General features: G+C 40.0%; 4 protein-coding genes across 5 annotated transcripts; 2 read left to right on the plus strand and 2 right to left on the minus strand.

The window, feature by feature from the left end:
• Positions 1 to 67: 67 nt before the first annotated feature.
• On the minus strand, positions 68 to 14,483 carry LOC105230777 (uncharacterized). Of its 2 annotated transcripts, none has more exons than XM_049457925.1 (11): positions 12,716 to 14,483; positions 12,177 to 12,400; positions 2,869 to 3,008; positions 2,561 to 2,803; positions 2,278 to 2,502; positions 1,886 to 2,213; positions 1,676 to 1,824; positions 776 to 905; positions 575 to 720; positions 421 to 519; positions 68 to 330 (listed from the first exon to the last, which is right to left on the minus strand). In XM_049457925.1, exons 1-11 carry the CDS (start codon positions 14,335 to 14,337, stop codon positions 88 to 90), a joined length of 3,549 nt encoding a protein of 1,182 aa, XP_049313882.1. In that variant the 5' UTR covers positions 14,338 to 14,483; the 3' UTR covers positions 68 to 87. The 2 variants fall into 2 exon arrangements, with proteins under 2 accessions (XP_049313882.1, XP_011210052.2); XM_011211750.4 differs by having other exon boundaries at positions 2,863 to 3,008; positions 12,716 to 14,482.
• Positions 4,486 to 9,466, plus strand: LOC105230776 (glycoprotein endo-alpha-1,2-mannosidase). Its single transcript, XM_011211748.4, has 3 exons — positions 4,486 to 6,351; positions 7,510 to 7,738; positions 7,828 to 9,466. The coding sequence occupies exons 1-3, from the start codon at positions 5,327 to 5,329 to the stop codon at positions 8,095 to 8,097; spliced, it is 1,524 nt and encodes a 507-aa protein (XP_011210050.2). The 5' UTR covers positions 4,486 to 5,326; the 3' UTR covers positions 8,098 to 9,466.
• A 1,200-nt stretch (positions 14,484 to 15,683) lies between the features above and the next one.
• On the minus strand, positions 15,684 to 22,682 carry LOC105230775 (uncharacterized). The gene is made up of 8 exons (XM_011211747.4): positions 21,821 to 22,682; positions 18,814 to 19,907; positions 18,599 to 18,759; positions 18,358 to 18,499; positions 17,377 to 18,291; positions 17,148 to 17,307; positions 16,726 to 17,015; positions 15,684 to 16,667 (listed from the first exon to the last, which is right to left on the minus strand). The coding sequence occupies exons 1-8, from the start codon at positions 22,551 to 22,553 to the stop codon at positions 16,188 to 16,190; spliced, it is 3,975 nt and encodes a 1,324-aa protein (XP_011210049.2). The 5' UTR covers positions 22,554 to 22,682; the 3' UTR covers positions 15,684 to 16,187.
• Positions 20,019 to 21,801, plus strand: LOC105230774 (ubiquinone biosynthesis monooxygenase COQ6, mitochondrial). The gene is made up of 2 exons (XM_011211746.4): positions 20,019 to 20,156; positions 20,213 to 21,801. Exon 2 carries the CDS (start codon positions 20,229 to 20,231, stop codon positions 21,657 to 21,659), a length of 1,431 nt encoding a protein of 476 aa, XP_011210048.2. The 5' UTR covers positions 20,019 to 20,156; positions 20,213 to 20,228; the 3' UTR covers positions 21,660 to 21,801.
• Positions 22,683 to 22,922: the final 240 nt, after the last annotated feature.

A 22,922-nucleotide genomic window follows, 5' to 3' on the forward strand; every position in this document is an offset into this window, starting at 1 on the left:
ACCACGCAGTTTTTTGGAATCCATTTCTTGAATTTATTTCAATGCCGCTTTTAAATGTTTATGGTACTTGCTTACTTTAAAATAGACTCATGAATTCATCAACTTATTTGCCATATTACATTCGGAAATCTCTATAATGTTACCACAACACGACCAATGGCGACTACCTGGGTGACCGGCATGACCATGCCCACAGCCATTATAACCAGGCATACGCCCTTCACAGGAACATTTCACCATCTTATTACCCTTACTGGAGCAGAAGGTGCAGCAATGATAGATGCCACTGTGCGGGCGTGCATTGCGTGCAAGGAATGTGAAGGGACTGCCCTGAAAACGAAAGAGTTGAGTTAGCGGAAGTACTTAAATAAGTTTAGAAGACTCAAAGTTTGATTTTGAAAATCACATAAACATAATTACCTTGATGGGCTTATCATTAATAGTTATATGCAGCACTAGTGTCCCTTCAGCGTCGGGTGTAAAGCCGATGCCATAAGTGCCGTCGCGATTGTCGGCGATCTGTGAAAGAAAAGTAATTAAAAATTCACAAGGTCACTTTTTCACTTGCTCTTACCTCCACTGGTAAAAATTTTGAACTCGTTTCTTTGTACTTAAGTAAAGTCTGTATTTGTAAGCCACCATGGCATAGACCCGCACCATCAGTGTCACGTGACTGCAGCAGAAGTTCTACACGTTTATGTAGACGTAATTGGGTGAAGCCTGAAAGTCGTAACAGGGTTATGAAGTACAAGTTTTTGATATCGCGTTTGCTCACCCTCCCATTGCAGCGTGCACAATGAAGGCTCAACAGTTTGCATTGTAATAATGCCGAAGAGTGGTATGTCGTTTTGGGCCTTCATCGGAGGTGCGCGGATATGTGGTAAAAATTGTAGAGTATCCGTGAACTGTAATGGGAAGAGAGAAGGTCAAAAAATCTTACTTGTATACTAAAGCGAAATCGCGATTTCGAGATCATATTTGGTGCCGAGGACTAACGCAGCAAATGAGGGAAGGGTGACTACGGTTGACAGTATCATGATGACGGAGTAATCCTTCATATATTGATAAAATGTCGTTAAGAAAGTCCAAGACTCTGTGCTTTAACGTTTGTCTCACAAAAGCGAGTCTATCTTTCAGTTAATACATAACTAGCGACTCTTCACGTCGGAATAGGAGGATACTGAGATTTGAGTTCAATCCGCCCAGGGCCGGATTTTCGGAACCCGAATGGACCCGGATTTATAACGGACGACGGTTCGTAAACTCGGGAGTTTTTTTTTTAATATTTTTGTAATATTTTCTGCTACTAAAATAACTATAATTCAATTGCTGAGCTGACATAATTCAGCTTTTGAACAGACAGATACAAGAAGACAAGCGAATTTCCACTAGCTTTCACCACGGAAAATCTTTTTCTCAAAATTTCAACAGTCGAAACTGCGCTGCCGAGACGATCCAGAAAGCTACAAGAAGACAATCAAATTCGAACCAGCTTTTCGTCCGGAAAATATTTTTTTCAAACTTTAGATAGTCCAATTTGCGCTGGCGAGACGATCCAGTCTTATGATTCACTAAATAACAGTGATAGTCGAAAAATAAAGAGGCACACATCGAAGCTCATTGCTTACCTCGTTATAAATATAGTATTTGTCAATATGTATGAGACATCCCTTACCTTTGGTTCTGTGGGCATTTTGAATTGCTGACAGTATTCGAAACGCTTAAGCAAAATATTGAGAAAAGAAAGCACTTCAACATGAGAACCGCATTCAGTGAGTTCCTGAGCGAAGAGCAAAGCCTCCTTGGACTCGTTATTGCGTTTTTCTACAACAAAAAAACTCCATTAAAGCATTAAGTAAGAAAAGAAATAGCTCTCAGCGTTCACCTAAATCCAACTGCTGCTCGAGTATCATTTCCACTTTGGTCTCGCGTGCACGATGCACCTGCTGTAACAAAGTCTTCCGATGCACTTCGATCGCTTCGAGGTATTGCCGCATGAAGACCTCTATCTGCGCTTGTATGTCATCACATTTCTTATTTATATGCTTGGATATATCGCTCATGCGCTCGGCCGAATGCTCGGCATAGCTGCAGAGCGGACGCGTATGATCCACAGCGTCGTGTAGCAATTTAGAGTAATTTACAAAAGCTTTTGGTATCGGCTCATGTTTGTGACCTTTGTGTAGGAGCACCAGGCAATCGGCGCAAGCGATCTTCAGAGGAAGAAAGGGCGTGTATAAGAAAAAGTCTAGGCGCATTTAAGCTTCTCACACTCACCTGCAAACAGCTGTTGCAGAAGGCCTTCATCTCAAAACCCGGATGCATGCCACATTTCAGCGTAAATTTCGTTTTATCATCCAGTAGAGCTTGTTGCTTTTTACGCGCGCGCCTCAACTCCATTATATTCCGTATACTATGGTTGGCTGTGTTGCGCTGCCGTTCATGTGAATCCCGGCAGAGCGAGCAGAGATTCAGCGTGCAGCTTACACAGTGGTAGATCGCCTGCAAGTGGACTTTTCTAAAACTAAAAATACCGTTTAATACACACTCTTCCACTCACATTGGTTTCCTCGAAGCAGAGACTGCACCAAACCTTTGTTATCACCTCATCGCCCAGCTGCTGTTGTATGGTCTCGATCTTGCGTACGAGCAGAAAATTCTGTGGTAATTGACGTATGCCACCTAACGGTATTACGGTTGCATATTTGCAAATCTTACAGCTGATGTAGCGTAGACGCTCTTCGGGCGGAGCGCTCAAACGCAGCGATGTGGAGCTTTCCGAACTCTTGCCATCCGATTTTGACTGTTGGTGTGGATATTTTTATATTTTTTTCAATTTATTGCTATTGTTGCTTTACCCACCCTTACTTTCAGCAAAATTCGTTCGAGCGATTTTTTACGCCGAAAGCTGAATGACGACTGTCGTGTTCGCGAAGGTGAAGTGGAACCGCTACGCACAGACATCTCCGGTGAAGACGATTGCGCGCTACAGTTAGACTTGGTGGTGGCTTTAAGAAAGTGTTATATGAATTAAGTAGTAATTAAGGCAATAAATGTAACAGTTTTTTAGTAGTCCTTTCATAAACTGAACGAAGGACTCGGAACTGAACGTTGGATTAGGAAGTAGTTTTTAAACCTGATAAATGTAAGGGTGTCCATTTTATGAATTAAGGCTAGTTCGGGTGGTATTAAAGCAATGGATGTATTGATGGCTTCCTTTGCCTGCGTAGTTGTAAAAAGCAGTGAGCGACTAAAAATTTGGATTCAGACCCAATTTTTTACTCCTGTCATTATATTCTACACTATATGTAACAATACAGCTCCACAAAGACAATTAGAGATTGCTATATACATATGTTAGAGCTCGTGCCAGTATATGTCAGATGCCTGTTCTCAATAAGGAATGATTAAATAGTCATAGAAAAGTTCGGTTATTCGAAAGAAGAATGTCTCAACTCAATAAGAAGATTTGGTTGTCAACTTGTCGGTACCCAAAGATCAGGACTGGAATAGAGAGAGTTTTAGAGAAACCAATACGATGTATATAGGAGGATGTAGTCATGTGTAGAAGTTGACGCAAGTGAGGAAAGTTCTCTGATCGCCATTCACTTGGGAATGGCCCGAAACGAGGCTCAAGCAACTCACGACTTCCGGTCTTAGACCAAGTATCCTCTGGGTAACCATAAAACATCCGTTTGAAGGCGACATAAAGGGAGAAGGCGACCCATCTCTTCCCCGAGTTGTGCGCTGGGTTTGAGACCTGCTATGTAAAAAACCCCCCCATGAAAACTAAACTACAGCCTTGGCGCCACATTGCAAAATGAAGAAACGACTGGCGCGCTGTTGTTAACTCGGCTATAACTGCGTAAGCGGTTTCCACCCCAGTGAAGATTAAGAAGAATTATTCTGTACAAGGTTTCACTGAAATCTAAATTCAGAAACAAGGGCCCAGTATCGTCTTTAAAGAACGTCCATCTGGAAACAAGCAGTTTCTAATCTTAAAACAGCGTTCAAAGCATATTTTGATGATCATATTCATGGAGGCGACGATGAGAGATGACTTTATGCGTTGAGTCTTCGAAAGCAATGACATCTGTCGAAAAATCAGTTTAAGTATCGATCGAATTGATGGCTCTAATATCCAACCTAGTATTACTCTGACGCAATAGATCTTAGATCGCGGTCGCAAAGTGTTGATTAGACTAAAACAAGGACGGCTTGAAAGACAAAACACCAATGTCACCTTTATAAAGCCACTTCTTTTAGACTTTAGACTGTTGCGGTGACAATAATGAATAAGACTTCGTTCACGTTGTTGAACCGATATATGAATCTCTCATATTCTTGTTCTTTCTTGTGAGATTTCGTCAGAAAGACATTTTTATCGGTGAGAGAGTGGATAATGACCTGAGGAAAGGATTTTATAACGGAATATATGAAAATTAGAAACAGGGCGGATCTGAGCTATAACTCCCATATACAATTACCAAAACTCTATCTAACGAAAATATCATTTTAGGGTCTAAAGAACGAAACTTCACTGGATGGTTGAAATGGTCTGAGCAAACAAATATACCGTTGTTGTTGGCTGAAGATTTTTTTTGGACCCGGAACTTATTGAACAGCATTTTATAACAGTTACCGCTTGTCATTTTCCTCTAAAATGCTTATGACAGTTAAGTGATTATTTTCTCTCTTTATGCTGTTCTCTTCAACTTATTTTCATGACTGGAAGCGCGCATGCGCACTGCATGTAAACAATGGTCCACCGGCAGTGGAATGGAAGCATTCACTCACGGCAAAAGCGTAAACAGGAAGCACATGGTACACACCAACACAGCCACAGAAGCACACAGACATACACACAGAGCTATAGATATTAAGCCTAGCAGGGGTGTTTGCGCTAAAAAGGAATGCAGTAAAAAAAGGCAATCATTAAAATACGAAAATAGAAGTAGCACACAAAGAAGAGGAAGCAAGCAAGCATAATTATGTGTACGAAAAGGTAAAAAGGTAAAAAACAAGTTGAAAGGCAAAACAGAACGCTGTGCATTAAAAATAAAACGCTCGAGTGCTTCACACACACTTCCACGGATAAGAACACAAAAGCACTTGGGCACACATACACACACACACACGCATACACGCGACGCACTCAACGTCGCAATCTAGTGATTTTATAGTCCTCCGCAAGGACGTCGGCGACGGCACAAACGCAGTCTTTGTCAGTCGCTCACACGGTCCACGCGCGGGACGGCCAGCGCTGCTGTTGCCACCAACTGAAACGTTTGTAAAATGCTGCATCAATTGCAAACGCAGCTACAAAATGCTACTGAAAAAATATGTCAAAAATCGACGAAAGTTGAAAATACTCTTTCTGCTCATGGTCATAGCGCTGATTGTGATTACCGTGGTCATACTGAACATCTCGCCCAATGTGAGCTCCACTGAACGCGTGCTCGACGAGCGCTTCATAGCGCGCATCTATGGCGGTGGCGGCGGTGTTGTGGGCAGTCAAGACGGCCGCTTGGAGCAGCCACCACTGAAATCGCCGCGCCAAAATGGCGTTATTGTGCCCGAGAAGTATGACGAGCACAAAGTGAAGGCACGCATAGCACAGGAGCGTGTGCAGCAACTACGTCAGGAACAGCAGCGTAACGCCGTTGATGCGGGTGAGGAACGCACGAAGCTGGATGCCGTCACGACGGGTGTGCATATTTTCTACAGCGCGCCTGTCGCCTGGTACAAGACGAAGAAGCCGCAGCTGGTCGCACCACAGTTGCAGCTGCGTGGCGCCGCCAAAGAGTTGCTGAACGATGTTTCCGACGCCGTCCTATCATCAGCATCATCATCACCAACTTCAGGTATAACATCGCCAACAACTACGACCACGACGGTGAAACCAGTGCGTATACTTAACACCGCATTCTATCCGGCTTTGGGGTTGTACAAGCCCACAACCAGTTTGCTGCAGAAGCATTTCGATAACATACACAATTGCGGCATTGGTGTGCTCATACTCAGCTGCAGCGGCAAAGCGGGCGAGGTGGAGCTCTATCGTCAGCTGTTGGAACTGGCGCCCAGCTACAATTTGAGCATTACCTTTGAGATCAGTGTGGCGGGCAATCAGAGCGTGGAGTTTTTGCAGCAGCAATTGGAGGCGGTGCGTCGCTACGCCACTGCAGAGAGTTTCTATCGTGTTTATTCGTTGGCGCGTAAACGCTTGGTGCCAGTGATTTACGTAAGCAACGCTTATAAGTTGAGTGAAACGCCGGCTGGTCGTGCTTTGTGTCAAACGCATCCGGAGACGTTGAGGCGCATTTTCGATGCCTACTTTATTGGGCATATTCGGTAAGTTTGGGATATTTTTGAACGAAAAGTCATTTGGAGACAATAAGAAAATGTTAGAGACGACACTTCTTGACAGTCAAATTACTAATAAGGGTTTCGAACTCTGCTAGAATTTTGGGAGCATCTCTTTCATATTTGTAACTCCCAACATTAACAAAAGTTTTTCGATCTCATAAATTTTAAGACCTTATCAGTGACTATATAGATTTTTTGGTATAGCCGTGTAGCTCTTGTCTAACTATGATGAAAATTGACACTTTCTTAATAAATTTTAAATTTTTCCGAGTAAGTTTAGAACCCATGAATTTCGGTTCAGTTATGCACTAAATACTATTTGGTAATGGCAAAGTTTGACCTATATATTGGGTAGTCGAAAAAGTCTTTTCGTATTTCTAATCAAACTTCAACTTTTTTTTATATTTTGAATGAGATATATGGACCAAATATGCACCTTTTTGGTCGACCACTTTTTGACATTTTTTCGCTAGAGACATTATTCAATCAGTGTAAAACTTTTCTGGTTTCTCGGCGAAAGCTGCGACAAGTAATTTTTCACAGGCTCCTATTGAAGATAATTTTACTCTATTAAGGAAGCTCTGCATGAATCGAAACAAATGGTGCAAGGTCAGGGCTTATGGTGGATGTATCAAAACTTCCCAGCAAAGCTCTCCCAGTTTTTGCCGAGTCTTCAAAGATGGTTGTGGTCCAGCGTTGTCCTGATGGAAAACGAAACTCTTTTTGTTGATCAGTTCTGGTCGCTTTTTTCCAATTGCTTGCTTTAATCTCATCAGTTTTTGACAGTAAAATGTAGAATAAATCGTTCGCCCAGGGTGGATGCAGCAACTCATATTGTAGGATTCCTTTCCAATCCCACCAAACACTCAACATAACCTTTCGAGGCGTCAAACCTGGCTTTGCGACCATTTGTTGAGCTTCACCACGCTTGGACCACGAGGTAGCACTGGAAATGTGCGACTGCAACGACATCTATTGACAAAATACGAAAAGAGTTTTTGACAACCCAATATAATTTAGGTTCCAAAGGCAGCATAAAAATTTTAAATGGCTAGCTCGACGTATAGTTAAGGGTCATCTTACTTGTACCATTCAACTGTTAAAACAATAAGTAAGTTCAAATATTTTTTCCTACCCCGACAGCCTCAAAAACCATGTGGATATCATGCGACGCCTCTGCTTCGAGGGCTTCTACAATAAATTACCAAGTAATGGCGCCACATTTGCGAGCACCTGGAAGAATTGGTCGTATTTGAAGTCCTTCGCATTAACATACAAAATGTTATTTGTGCCAACAGTGGGACCAGGCTTCGCGGAACGCAATAAATTCCCACGACACGGCGATATACAAAGGCATCGCAGCAATGGCAGGGTAAGTAGGGATATATGTGGTATAATTAAAAAGATTCTAGAAAAATTATTAATACTGAATAACGCTGCTTCTCTTAATCATGCTTACAGTACTATGGCGTCGCATGGCGCACGGCCATACTCAACCACGTGGGTTTCATTAATATCGCCAGCTACAATAATTGGCCGGATGGCAGTCAAATCGAGGAGGTCATACCGAAAGCAGGATTTCTGGACTATAATCCGGGGGCGAAAACTAAGTATATCGATTTGACCACACATTGGGTGGGTAATTTCTTAAAGACGCGTCATGAGGCGGCCGCTGTTGCTGTTCTCGGTCAGCCAAGTTGTTATGAATTCTTGAATAATACGATTTGTTGAATGCCAGTTGGGTTAAAAAAAAACGGAAAGTGGAAAAAATAAAAAAAAAACGATAAAAAAGTTTGAAAGCATAGTAACTAATTAATTAATAATTATTAAATAATATTAAAAAATAAAAGTAAAAAAATTAAATAAAAAATTTAATTAAATATACAAGTAAATTTAAAATCAATTTAAGTAATAAAATTATTAAAATAAAATATCAGAAGTTTTAAAAATAACAATAAAATAATTAAAACATTTTAAAAATCTAAAATTAATTACAAAAATTAAAACTTTGCTTAAAAGTGAGCTCTGTAAACTATCTGCAATTATGGCAACAACAACAAAAGTTCAATGATCATATTACTTTCTTCGAAATTAATTGAGATATATACATATATAAAATATATATAAACAATAACTTTATATAATGAAGTCATATTAAATTGGCCGACGCCATTAAACATTTTGCTGTGCATTAGAAACTTTATATTTATACTAAAATATGCATATTAAATATATTAATAACTAGTATACTAAACATTTATATACTCTACATTACATATGTACTTAAAAAAATTATTAATAATAGTAGGGAGTTTGAGTAAGTGTGCTAGGGAGCCTTAAGTAGACCTCAAGGAGGAGGTTTCCTAGAAAACGTGTTAATAATATTTTTTCCAATTTTAAGCTCTTGAAGGAGTGACTGTACAGACTGTAGTGACAGTGACAAATTATTATGCTTCCTTTTCTACTGACCCCTTTCCATATAACTGGTATATACATACGTATATTGAATCAATATATATAGTATCAACCTTCTTTCAATGCCAGCTGAGAAGGCCCTATTTCTTAAAATAGGGATCACATCGCTTCGCTAACATCCAGCAGTATTTTGGACTTTATCAATATGCTGGGGCTCGATGAGTCTTTATGCTTTAGGAGAGGGCAATGTCGGATGAAAATATAATTTGCTGAAAAACTTCCTTAACTTCACTCAGAACATCGCTCTTTTAAATCATGCTTTTTGAAAATATGAGACTTCCACGTAACATCCAATCTCCAGTACGTCCTGTGGCGTAACAATAAACTTCTCAAGGAACCCTGTAAGCAAGAATTTCTTTATTTCCATTATGATCGTCCCCTCGCGCTTTACTAAGTCGTTAAAAACGACACAGCCGCTTCTTCTAAGTAAGGTTTATGACAAACCTACTTCATTCATAATGAGATCTTCTACCATTTAGCCTTATGAACTATGAGGCTTTATTATTACTTTAAAAATCTATATCTTTATGTAGAAAGTAATAGTAGAACTAACCGTATTCTTAGGTATATGTCCACGTCTACAAAGGCTATACTTTCCAACACGTACTCGCGATTTTTTTTTTAATCTCGATATAAAAAAATATAAATTGTAGGGATCTAAACTGTTCGTAACTGAAATGAGCTTGCTTGTCATCTTAAAGCCAAATTTAGCCACAGCGAGCTTGGGTTCTCACATTCCTTATTTTCCGTCAAATATGATTGAACTCAGAAATTCCCACTAACCTTTGAACTATATTTGATCATGTTAAGCTCTTTTTGATAGCTTCTACTTATATATAGAGAAAAAACCGAAGTAGAAGTGAGCCAAACAAAGTTGGAATGTTTATTCAGATATATAGAGGTTTATAGAGAGTTTAAGATCAGCTCTCCCGAGTCCATCAATTTAAACCGGGTTTTCAAAGAGGACTTTTGTTAGTTGTCTTTGTAATATAGTATATAAAAATTGTGATAAAACCAACCCAGCAATTTTGTTTCTCCCAAATTTCCGACTATGTTGAGGTCCATAGTTGAATATAAATATTACTAAACGTCGGCACATAAGAGAACAAACCATTAGAAAGGATTTAGACATTTACATTTTTACATAATACAATTTTCTGCAATTCACCTACTCTAGCACACACTTGTGATAGCCATCTTCGATTCGCCACTACACTGCTCATAATGCGCTCGTGTTAAGATACGGTAAATATTGGTAATTAAATGAAGTTGGTACGCGGATTTTTCAAACAATCTATAAGTAAGTCAGCTGTTTATTCGATTCGCCACTCTCCATATTTTGGCGTTTCGAAGACAGATATATAAAGCTATAACATACTTTACAACTACACTTAAATACTCATGAATTTAGATGAGATGAAATGTGTTAAATAACTCCAATAATTGCCAATTGTATTAGCTCTTACTCTTATATTACATAATAGATATTACATATATATGAAAACTAAATTCTTCTAATATTCTAAATAAAATCGCAATACAACTAAGATAATATTTAAAAGTCAGAAACCATTCAAAAGCAATTGTTAGTTTAGTAAAATCACTTGTTATAAGAAAGTTTGTCCCACAAAGTGGACCCTTTCCAAATTCAATCAATTATTTAAGGAAATCTTAAGCTACTCTGCTGTTAAGCATATAACATGCACTATCATTATATCTACGAGAAATAAAAAACAACGTAGAGTTTCAAATTTTATTACTCTATAAACTTAAATACTAATAACTTCGTTTATACTCTTATATACATATACATACATAAGTACTTTACTATATACCATGAAAATACAAGCATATATCAATAGCTTTAAATAGTGTAGCGCGACTAAAAATAAATAAATTTAAATAATAAAATAACAAAAAAAAATTATAAAATTTAGTGAGTTTCTTGCTGGCTCCAGGGAGGCTCCAAGGAGGAAGAGAGAAGAGAAAGGATCTGATTTCGAATCCTTTCCTTCTTATGAAAAAGAAAATTCTTTGAGAGGATAGTTATTGATAAAATAATAATACTCACTACAATAACGTTACAAAAACAGCTGTTAGTGCCCTACTGCCCAGAGAAGCACGACGCGATTATCAGGTCTCAAAATTTTATTCATTAAATTTTTCCTAACTAACAGAAATTTTTAAAGAATATTTAGTGGTCGACGAAAAATTTCCACTGAACCCTTCGCGAGAGTGCCGCCGTCTGGTAACAGATACCACATCTCGACGATGGCGGGACCGAACTGGCCTCAGTTGCAGTTGAGATGTATCTAGCCAAAGTTTGACTTCTTACTTCCTCAATAGCACAGCATTCAAATAAAAAATCTTACTTCGGTTGTAGGCATAAAAAAAGCGGGATCAAGCTTTCATGTGACCCGTGCGGAGGATTAGTCTACCTAGCTCAGACTCGAACGGACCTTACGGATACCTGGTGTGCTGATGGAAACTAGTTGTTTCTAGGAGAGAGCTGCGTTCTTAACGAGCTCGGAAGTAGCCATTACAAAGACAGGAGCTGAGCTTGGTTTAGGTGTAAGGGATGGGATTAACACTGGAGCTCAAAATAAGTGTAGCTCCAAACCCCGTAGTCAAAGTATGGTTACAAAGACGGGAAGAGATGGTGGTGCCAAAGGTGGAGCTACTAGTAGTGTATCTGCTAAAGAATGGCTTACTTTTAAGGACAATGATCAAGAAAAAGCCACGTACGTCGGGCTGCCTACCTGCTAAGAAGGGTTTGGCTGCAACCGCCAAACAACGAGATGTTTACAAAGGAGCTTCAGGATTCTATTGATTGCGCAAAAGCGGTACTACCCTATTTTAAGGTTAAAGCTCCAGCACTGGCAGTCAAGTAGCCAGCTGAAGAGGCTAAGCTGCCGGTCAGAATGCCGAAGTCACCACCCGATAAATCGTTTGCTGATGTGGCCCGAAACCGCAACATCATTGGTGTGCTGGATAAGGGAGATCTCGAAGTAAAAATTACCCAATTTCTTTAGCCCTACATTGTTCTTGCGCTCAGGCTATTTGAAGAGCTTGGCATGAGAGGTACATCCGGTTCATTTCAAAGGAACTCGGTTTATAAATTTGTGCAGGTCTTAATTTTAAGCTGGCCGAAAGTGTAGGCACCGATGGAATCATAGTTTTAACTAGGAAATACACGTGACGATGGATTTAAACTCTTGGATTGGAGTTATTTACTGTGCAAGTTCAAGAGTCCACTGGTAGTATTTAGCTAAGAAGTCTAGCGGGATTCTATGTGGTATCTCCGACAAGAACTAACAAAATTATATTCCACTTACCCTTCCAATCATGGTCCTCGGCGCCAGGTTGCGACCAAAATGGTATGCTGGAGTCTTGTTTGAAATTTTCATCAACCAAACATTGGAAACAAAAGGAATGCAAACAATTCAAGGTGCGTGGATCACGAAATATTTCACTGCAGATGCGGCATTTCAAATCATCGGGAAATAACGAGGCATCCGGGGTAACGCGGATCAAGATGCTGGAACTTGGCGATGGACTTCTGGATAGAACAAAGGAAATGGAGGACTTTAAGATACTAATTTTTTATAGCACTAAAAATAACTGTATTGGTACGATTAAAAGCGCAGTGAGACTAACTGGATCTTCGGCTCAGTATCGCCGCTAAAGATTCTTTTAGTGTTTCCAAGCAAAACACTGTTCTCTTTTGTTTATTTTCTATTTGTTCTACGTCCGTTTCATGCTATGATACTCGTGTCTAACATACTTATGTAGTATAATTCTAATTTCCCTATTTCCTTGCGACCCTGACCGCACGCATACGAAAACCCACTGAAGTGTATACGGTCTAACGCACCTTGAACGATTTGCTGATGCCTCGATTAGTTCGGTTGGCTGCAGCGCACGCGTCTCACCTGAACGCGTTGACGACGCTCCTCCACCCAATGCCAACACCGTGGAGGGAGAGGGTGTCAGAGTGCGCGCCGGCGACAACAGTTGTAACGGTGTTGTTGCGGTTGGCGTTGGTGGCACGGGTGTGAGTGCCGCTGTTGTGGCTTGCTTTACCGCCGTTATTGTCATTAACGGCGACAAGCCTCTCGTAACGGGCGATTTTAAGTTCAATGAGCGATTATCGTACAATTCCTTTGTCTCTGCAACGACATGTTGCTGATGTGACTGTGGTTGTTGCTGTTGTTCTATGGCCACGGCTGCCACAGCAACATGTGGCACATTACGCGTTAAGCTTTCGCTTTGAGTGACATTGAGAAATTTTAGAATTTCACTGCCTCCGCTACCGCTGCCGCCGCCGGCGCTGCTCAGACTACTGCTGCGCACGGAGACCGATGACGCAGCGCTTAGCACATTATCCATTAGGGATTCCGGTGAAGTAGAGCTGCCAGGCTGCGAATTAATTTCGCTTATGCTCGTATCCTCGGCATCCGGCAGCTTTTTCGCTGACAACGCGGGAGCAACAGCCGCCGCGTCGGCGGTGGGGGTGACCTTTGCAGCTGGTAGCAGCTCAAAGTGATTGTTGGCGAATTCGGGCGCACGCGAAAATCTGGTGACTTTCTTTGTTTTGGTTGCTGTTGTGGAGGTTTTTGGGGAGGGTGCAGGCGATGGCGGTGGTGGCGGTAATGGTGGTGGGGTTGCTATTTCCGCTTTTGATAACATTACACTACGATATTGTTGTGATTGCGGGAATTGTTGTTGCGGCTCTTTTTGTTGCAAATACGTTGTATTGCCGGCTTTCGGCGTGGTGCCACGCTTAGACGTAGCAGGCGCTTCGAAACCGGGTGACGTTGGCACTTTACCAGTTGTGAAGCTTTGCTGCTTTGGCGGTTGTTGCTGTTGCTGCTCGAAGGATGTCAGCACAATTTCCGGCAAATCACGCCCATTTTCGTATTGCTTGCGCTCGTTAACACGCCTCTGCGTCGCCACATTAATCGGCACTATGGTGAAATTAATAGGCGCATATTGTTTGGGCTTATTCTTCTCCAACTGTTGCTGCGTCTGTGGTTGTTGGCGTCTGTGCCGCGGACAGAACCCACTTGCGCTTGTCGATTTCGCCACACGTCCACAACGCTCGCGACCGCTTGCGCTTTCTTTATGCTGCGCAATTTCCGTTGCCAGCGACGCGTTCGATTTATCGATTTTCTCCGACTGTGATTTCAACGATATTTTTTCTGCGCTCAAACTCAGGTGCAATTTACAGAGTTCAGCGCGTTCGCCACTAGCGTGACGCGGGGAGTTTTTGGTTAAAACCGCACTTTTCGTCTTTTCGCGTCGTAACTTTCGATATGCGACCTCAACGGTGTCGTCGTCGTCCGCCTCCTCGTTGCTCACAACTTCATAATCGGTGAGTAAATTTTCACTCGCGCTTTCGTAAGTGTCCGGACTTAGTTTCGCATCGTTTTCGTAACTCTGTTCGTATTCGTAGGATTTCCGTTGCACATCGAAGCAATATTCGTTATTATTCATTATAATTTAGCGTTTTTCCAAATTTATTGGATATTTATATAACAACTAACTGGAGCTCATTAATAATTAGTCTGAGCAGTGTGTGTAGTTTGAACGCGCGCGTCGCTAAGTAAAGTCCATCTCGTACTGAAACGAATTCGCTTTGCGATGCATTCAAATAATTTCTGTTTTGTAGAACTTGACATGAAAATAGCATTTAATCTAATTAGTCTGGTATTTCTAGTTTTGTTTTCGTACGCCTTCGCCATTGCAGCATGCTACTTGCAACTCGTATTGTATTACAAGCCGGCAACGGTTTTCTGGCTATCACCTCGGGGTGTTTGCACGAATCTGTGCGGAAAGAGGAGCTGTGAAAAGGTAAATACTGGTCAATTGGAAGTGTGTCGAAGTCGGTGAATTGAGTCACGTGAAATTAAGCGCGAACCACTTTTCGATTGGAAATCATAGAGGTTAGAACAACCGCCACAATAACTCGTATAGGGTGTAGCGTTTGGTGCGTATAGAACTACTCGTATATGGTTGAGCGATTATCCTCGCGTCTTAAAGGAGTTCAAGATAAGATGAATGAATATAATAATCAGGTTCCGAAGTCATTAGGTACGTAAAAAGCTCATTTTTTATTTCAAATACATATTCTTTCTACAGAATTTCGTTTCAGTAATATGTCTATATTGACATAATATTAATTCAGTGAATTTTTGCAAACGTTACCTGGACTCTACTGTTGAGACTGCGGAGTTGGTGAAATTGAAACATTTTTTTCCGGTTGGAGACTACTGAGAGTTGGGAATTTGAACAAGGACTACGAGTAGACTGTACTCGGCTCCACTAAATTGCTTCAGGAATGCTTTTTGCGGATACAAAAACAACAAAAAAGTTATTTATATTAACAGCCTCAACAAATTTGGGTATAGACATGGCTTTCTCTTGAGCTTTTTGGTGAAGCGTCACAATTTTGATGTGGAATTTAATACACAAACATCACAGCAAGCTCTCCAATAACAAAAATTTAAGCTTCTTCTGGTCACCATAAAAATATTACCTCCATAAACTGTATATAAATGTTTTACGTTGAATTCTTACCTTGTTATTCCATTTTGGTCTTATTATTTCATAGGGTCTTGATCCCAGAACCGTATTTGGTTTCAAATATATTTTTGTGTTAAATTTCTTGTATTCATATCACTGTTTCGGCGTTAATGTTTCTTGAAGACTTTCGAATTTTGGGTTCTTTTTTTTAAACTGAAAATATATATTTTATTTTTATTATACTATTTCTAATAAATTTTTATTATTTTTATTTAAATTCGTCGAGTTTTTCTTATAAAAAGATGCATGAAACTTAAAATTTTCCTAATATAATATTTTATTATATGAAATATGCTGCGTACAATATATTACTGAGCTATAAATATTCAATATATAATTTATATAATGGCATGCATATATATATGTAAGTGTATCTCAAGTATATAAGTACTAATTCGAGAATTAGTGTATTATTTTGAAATAAATTCTTATTATATAATATTTATATAATACATTTTATAAGAAACTTAACTTTCTTTATATTATACATAATATTTATTCCATTCCATTCCTATGTCAGTATTTAAAATTAAAATAACTAATTAAATATAAAAATATTTATACCAACTATTCGAGTATTTTCTATTACTTAAAATAAAGTAAAAAAAATAAATGCATTAAACTAAGGCAATCATATAGCAGCAGCGAACCACTCTGCATAACCTTAAATCATTTTATATAACATAGTAGTTATATTGCAAGTGTTATTACCAATTGCTCCTCTACGTGTCAACACATGCGCTAGAGGAGCACTCTAACTTTCAAATATTCGGATTAAATAAATATTCCATCGGTATTTCGGCATCGCTCAAACGCACACGTTTCTGTGGTGAAGCGCCGGCACACATCGTGCTCGCCAGTGGCATGTCATCGTCCGAACAAAAATCACTTTCACCCGCTGAGTCACATTCTAAATTTTCGTCGATCTCGTCGATTTCCTCAGCCATAACCAGATCTCCTTCGACTTGCGTTGAATTCGCTTTGGGCTTCTCGGGTGTTTTGGCAACTTTGCCTTTTCGTTTCGATTTTTTCTTTTGCTTCGACGGCGAATCCGTGACTATTTTCTCACGATACTTGCACCAAAACTTTGCTGGCTGCGCATATTGCACCAGATTTGGAAAGCGCTTTACCAATGCAAAGCCCAAATCGTCGAAAGTTTTTTGTAACGTGTCATCGGGGTGTGCAGTGAAGCAACCGTGAATGGTCGGTATAAATATCAAGGACTTTTCGAGTAGATTCAGCTAAAAATAGCAACAAATTTTATAGATTTTGTTAAAAAATTGGTATTTTCTTTCTTACAGCATCCGGCATTGTTATTATTTCACGTCTTCGCCCGCGTCCACGGCCCGCACTGCTAACGGCGGTAGCAGCTGTAGTTTTTGCTGTGCCTGCCTCATCTGTTGCACCTGCTTCGTTTGCTTGCGCTATTGCATCATCCATAGCATTATCCTCGCCGTCGCCCTCTTTGTTGTCGGTGTTGGGCTTTTGTTCCTTGGTCAATTGGCAGACGCGTTTTAAAATGAATAGTACATCCTTGAGCAAAGCGATGCCTTCAGGACTTTTCATGCAGGCGTCACGTAGTGATTTTTCTATAAAAAATAAATTAAGCAAGAAAAATTGTAACTTCATCTGCACCGAACCTATAATAGCCATTTCTTATAGCATAAAAGTGTATAAAAAGAACTTCATCTTGAATTCAAAGTTTTGCTACTCCGTCTTACCTGAAATCAGTTTGAGTTGCCCAAAATAGAGCACCAAATTCACTTCATCCACCGTCGCCAGCATGTGATTATAAAGCAATTGACGACTCTTACGCTTTGCCTCTCCTTTCAAAGGCGACTTAATGCTTGTATCCGAAAAGCTATCCAAACCGTCGAAATTCTGTAAAAGAAAAAAATACAAACTTGATAATATTATATTCCAAAAGCAGTTACAAGCGCCCGGACACACCTCGTATTCATTGAAGACGAATGGACATTCGATTAAACACTTCTGAAACAGCGTTGAATTCTTCTTACTGAGAAATTCTCCAAAAAAATCACAAGCACGCGTAGCCAATTCTCTATTCTCATCTAAAATAGTAGACATAAGTGCCAACAACAAGGAACCACGCAATTTCAACTGATCCTGCAAGACCAATTTCTCGAAGCATTTAAATGTCTCCACACGATTCATGACATAAGGCGATGACAACTTCGCCAACACGTGCTCAATGATACGTTCCACAATTTGCGTATGCTTCTTACAAAGATCCGTTAATGAAACGATTATTGTGTTCACGATCGGTGGACGATCGATCATTTTCAATATGGCACCATAAAGTTTACAAGTAGTGCTGGCCGTAACGGCATCACGTAGAGATAGACGACCAGCAATCAATATCATCGAATTGAAGAGGCGCTCATTTTCCAAATCCAACTCTGACTCCGGCAATTTCAAGCACACGCTCATGTATTTGTGCACAAACGAGACAAGAGTGTGATGTGGGCGCAAACGCGTCTGCAAGTTCACTTCGGAGTAGGAGTAAAGGTGAGACATAAATGTGGCGCGATTATCAGGAAAGTCTGCTATGCCCGTGAGTATGCGAAGTTCCAGCAAATCATGCAATTCGAGCAACCAAGCTTTTTCGGTTAATTCAAGTGGATTGCTTTTGAGGTTTTTGCCTTTCGCGGCCTGAGATTGCGAGCAATTATCGATGTGTATGAGCAGATCGAATGCTTTGCCAATGAGTACAGGTAAGATTTGACCTTCGCGTATTTGCGTGAGTATGTGATTGAAAGCTTGATTGAGTGCTGTATGCGAGAAGTCTTGTATGCAATTGGCGAGCACTTCCAGAGCAATAAGCATATTTTGTTCTTTGTTCCACTGTGGAGAAGAAAGAGTAAAATGTTTGTTAAGTATGTGTAGTTTTGGGAACATATTGTGTAATACCGATTTCAGTGATATGAAAAGATGTATAAGTGCGTCGGGTTCTTTACTCTTCAACTTTCCAGAAACGAAGTTGAGCACGATCCAAGCTTCTGTGGAATTCGAGGTGAGTAAATGTGATTCGATTATGCTGAGTATTTGTGGACTGCAAGATTTTATAAAAATTAGATACATGTTGAGGTTAAGTGATTTAAATTTAACTTTCTGATATAATTTGAATAAATTATTAATTCTAAACACTTACTTTAGCAAGCGTTGCTGTAAAGCCATGTGAAAGCATTCTTGCAGATAGAGTCGCGGCTGCGTGGACAGCATTGTGCGTATAATAACCCAGGGCATAAAGTGTTCCGCTTGATTCGATTGATCGATACCGCGCATATTTGCTAATACGCGTGCGCGAAAACACTGTCATCAAACAAAATTTGAATTAAATGAATTCACACAATATTACACACTTACATCCATAGCCAATTCAATATTCTTTGGATCGCCATCGCGCAACATAGGCGCCACAACCTTACACCACACCCACACGACTGGATAACAGTTCGGATAGCAGCCGAGAATGCTATCAATGCTTATTAACGTTTGTTTCCGCACTAAGGCAGTGGGTTCATCAACGAGACGCGTTGTTTCTGTTACAAAATTTGTATTGAAAATAATAAGTGGATTTAGTTTGATTAGTTGCTCCATAAACATTACACCCGCACGTCTAATATATGATTGGGGGCTTTGAAAGAGATTTTCATAAACATATTCTGGCAAATGCAAGAATGACAATTCCACCAAACCATGTCCTTCGAAACTGTATTGCGGCTCCAACGCAGAGGGCTTCTCGTAGCGTATTTCATTCTTACGTACACGTGGTTCATCTGGCAGCTTTACACCAAGATCGAGGTAACGTGTATAGCGTATACCTTCGTTTAGTATTTTCACAGTGTTTGGTGACCCTTTGGTGAGCGCAAGATGCAGCGCTTGTACTGCTTTCAGTTTAACAGTGTTGTTAAAATCCTGCAAACTCTTTATGAGTTCATTAATAAGATATACCTCGCGTGGTATGTCCGATACTTCGTGTCGAAACATTTGCCAATTAACATGTGCCTCCAGTTGCAAAATGCGTGAAATTAATTCTATGGCACGTGCGCGTATCATTACCTCATCGGCATAGATGGCTTCGCACAAGAACTCCACTGATGACTCATTACAGGTGGTATAAAGTGCAGCATCATACTTTGCGGCGTATTCTAGCGCGCGTTGTGTCTGCTCTGTTTTCCAAGATTTTATTGGATTGGTGACTATGCATTCGATGTAGAAATTTAGAGCTTTTACAAGCAGACGCGGATATTTTGAAATACATTTGATAAACCAATCGGAGATATGTTCGCAATCACCGCTAATGACAGTTCCGCTTGTACTTTTCGGTTTTGGCGGGTAAGTGTGTAGGAAAACTGTCATATTCATTAGCTTCTTTAGTGTATCCTCCGGTTCGCCGTTATGGGCGTTTACTACTTCGTCAAATATTTCAAAGCATTTAGCGTGTAGATTGGCAGCATCTAAAAACATAATTGTTTAAAAGCGTTAAGAAAAATATAATTAATTTTGCTACAACGGATATGGTTAAAGGGAAACTGGAAATAAAAACAGTGTAAGAAATAATTAAAGAAATCATTTCCTGCACAAAATGCAACACTGTGTTTCGCATCAGCTGTTTCATAGAATTAAGAAATCAAAGCATTCAAACAAATCAAAAGAGAACCGAAAAGAGACCGAAAATAATCATAGTGCCGCATAATTTTGGAAAGGTAGAAAATCAAAATAAAGCTTTCACAATTCAATTTCAAATATTTTTAAATTTTAGCCGCGGTATCAAAACAATGTCTGCTTTAATAAAACCACCTGGCACACGTAATTTGCGTCTGCTTTTCAAGCAACTTCATGCTGTGCGTGCAATTTGCGTCAGTTCGAAGTGCTACGCAGATGACCATGCACAAAAACCGAAATCCACTGCAGAACACTATGACATCATAATTGGTGGTGGTGGACTCGTCGGCACAGCACTCGCAGTTGCTTTGGGCAAAAATAAAGTTTTAAATGACAAACGGATACTATTGCTTGAGGGCGCACCGCCTTTCAAAGGCTTCAATATCGAAGCGCAATATGGCAACCGTGTCTCCGCTATTAATAATAATAGTGTAGAACTATTCCAATCGATCGGCGCTTGGGATTACATGGAAGAACGTAGAGTAAAACATGTTAAACAGATGCAAGTGTGGGATGCATGCAGTGATGCCTTAATCAAATTTCAAGACGAACATTTCGCCGCTGATGTGGCTTGCATTATTGAAAATGATCTGATGTTGGATGCGCTGTATGCACAACTGGCCGATAACACAAATGCGCAGAATGTGGAGGTGCGTAACAATGCGCGCATTGAAGGCGTACAACTTTCTGTAGACACTGGCGATAAATACTCGCAAGTGCACCTTAAAGACGGCAAAACATTAACATGTGAACTACTGATAGGCGCTGATGGCGCCAATTCGTTGGTGCGTAAACAAATGAATATCGATGTATTTAGTTTGGAGTATCAACGTCGTGGAGTGGTAGCCACCGTGCAATTAGAAGACGCTTGTGATAATACGGTGGCCTGGCAACGTTTCTTACCTACCGGCCCGGTAGCCTTACTACCATTAAGCGACACACTCAGTTCGGTGGTGTGGAGTACAACTATTCCACATGCTAAACATTTGTTGGAATTGTCTGATGCGGATTTCACCAAAGCATTAAATGAAGCTTTTTTCAAGGAATACCCCAAGAATGGGGTTGTTGTCAATGCAATGAATACATTAAATTCGATTATTGGACGTAATCCCGATATGCTGCGACAATATCCGCCTGCCGTAAATGGAGTTATAGAAAAATCACGTGCATCATTTCCTTTAGGCTTTTTACATGCCTCATCATATGTATGCACCGGTGCGGCGTTGATTGGAGACGCCGCTCATCGAGTACATCCACTCGCAGGTCAAGGTGTGAATTTAGGGTTCAGTGATGTGCGTGAACTTGTTAAAGTGCTTTCTGAGGCGGCGTACGCTGGTGCAAAACTCGGTGACAATCACTACCTTATTAAATACGAACAACGTAGCTTGTCTAAGAACGTGCCTATAATGGTGGGTGTGCACGGTTTGCACACACTCTACTCGACTACATTCACACCGGTGGTTTTACTGCGCAGCCTAGGTTTACAGCTCACAGACACTATTTCGCCCATAAAAAATTTGTTTATGAAACGTGCTATTGGCTAAACACTTTATCGTTTTACCAATTAAATTACTCGTATAAATATCAATAACAATGATATGTCAGTTTTTGTATTTTAGATATATAGAAATGTTCTGCTACTTTGGTTATAAATAAAACACGAAATTAATACGATTTGTGGAAAATAAGACGAAATTTCACTTACACATATTGGCATAACCCCGCTCATGATTCATGTACAATATGTTCACTAGTTTCTTCAGCAAGATGTCTCGTGTGGCTTTGTGATCATTGAAATGCACATACCTTAGCAGCAATTTGAAGTCATCGCAGAATGTTGAAAACCGTACCCATATCTCGATAGGTTGCTGTTTCGACATTCGACGTAGAATGTCAGGATGTTGTATGCGTTCTATCAAACCGAATACCTGAAGACAATGCGCTATTACTTCAGGCTCAAAGATATGAAATCCTTTTGCACCGGGAATAGTTAGCGAAAGAAAATATGTATTCACGGCAGCAAGTGCAAGCTTTGTATATGCGGCACAAGCAGCATCCAATGTTGGTAGACCCGCTAAAGCATACACGAAGCTGAGGTAGGAGTCACGCGGTGATACTTTAACCACCTCATCCCAGCAATCATAGGTATTATCATAGCTAGCACTTGATTCACTGCGCAAAATACGTATGGCAGAGCACAGCTCTAGTAGGGTGGACAACACCTGCGGATCGTTGAGTGCACGCTGGACAAATGGCAATTCAGGTACCGTGGATTTAGCTTGCTGAGAAGTAGTTGAAGGCTGCTCTTCCGCATTCGATTTATTCTTGTTTTGCTCTTTTTCAGCGTCATCCTCGTAAGCCTCTTCAATATTTTCCCAAAGTAATTTACGATCAAAAAACTCACTTAATTTCTTAAATAAATTTATCAATTCAGTCATTTTACTGAATGTAAACAAAAACACGGCATTTCTTCAATGAAAGTATATATATACAAATACTACCGCTACTGAAAGCATAGTATGTTCGGCCGAACGGCTGATCAAGGCTTGCACGGTGGGCAGAAGTGGACAAAATCTTACAAATAATAAGAAAATGTATGAATATATCTTAAAATTTAAATTATAGTTAATAAAATTATTTGCTGCAAAACATATTTATCTTATTTGTCTCTTGGCTTAAGAAAATGTTATATATTATCTTTTTCTGTTTTTAGGTTAAGTATCTTATATACTTATTTCGTGCTTGGTATTCTACATATTACTAATATCTAATTGGATAGTGGATGAGAACATATGTATGAAGTGGGT

Source organism: Bactrocera dorsalis, chromosome 1 (assembly GCF_023373825.1).
Source record: "Bactrocera dorsalis isolate Fly_Bdor chromosome 1, ASM2337382v1, whole genome shotgun sequence".
NCBI lineage: Eukaryota > Metazoa > Arthropoda > Insecta > Diptera > Tephritidae > Bactrocera > Bactrocera dorsalis.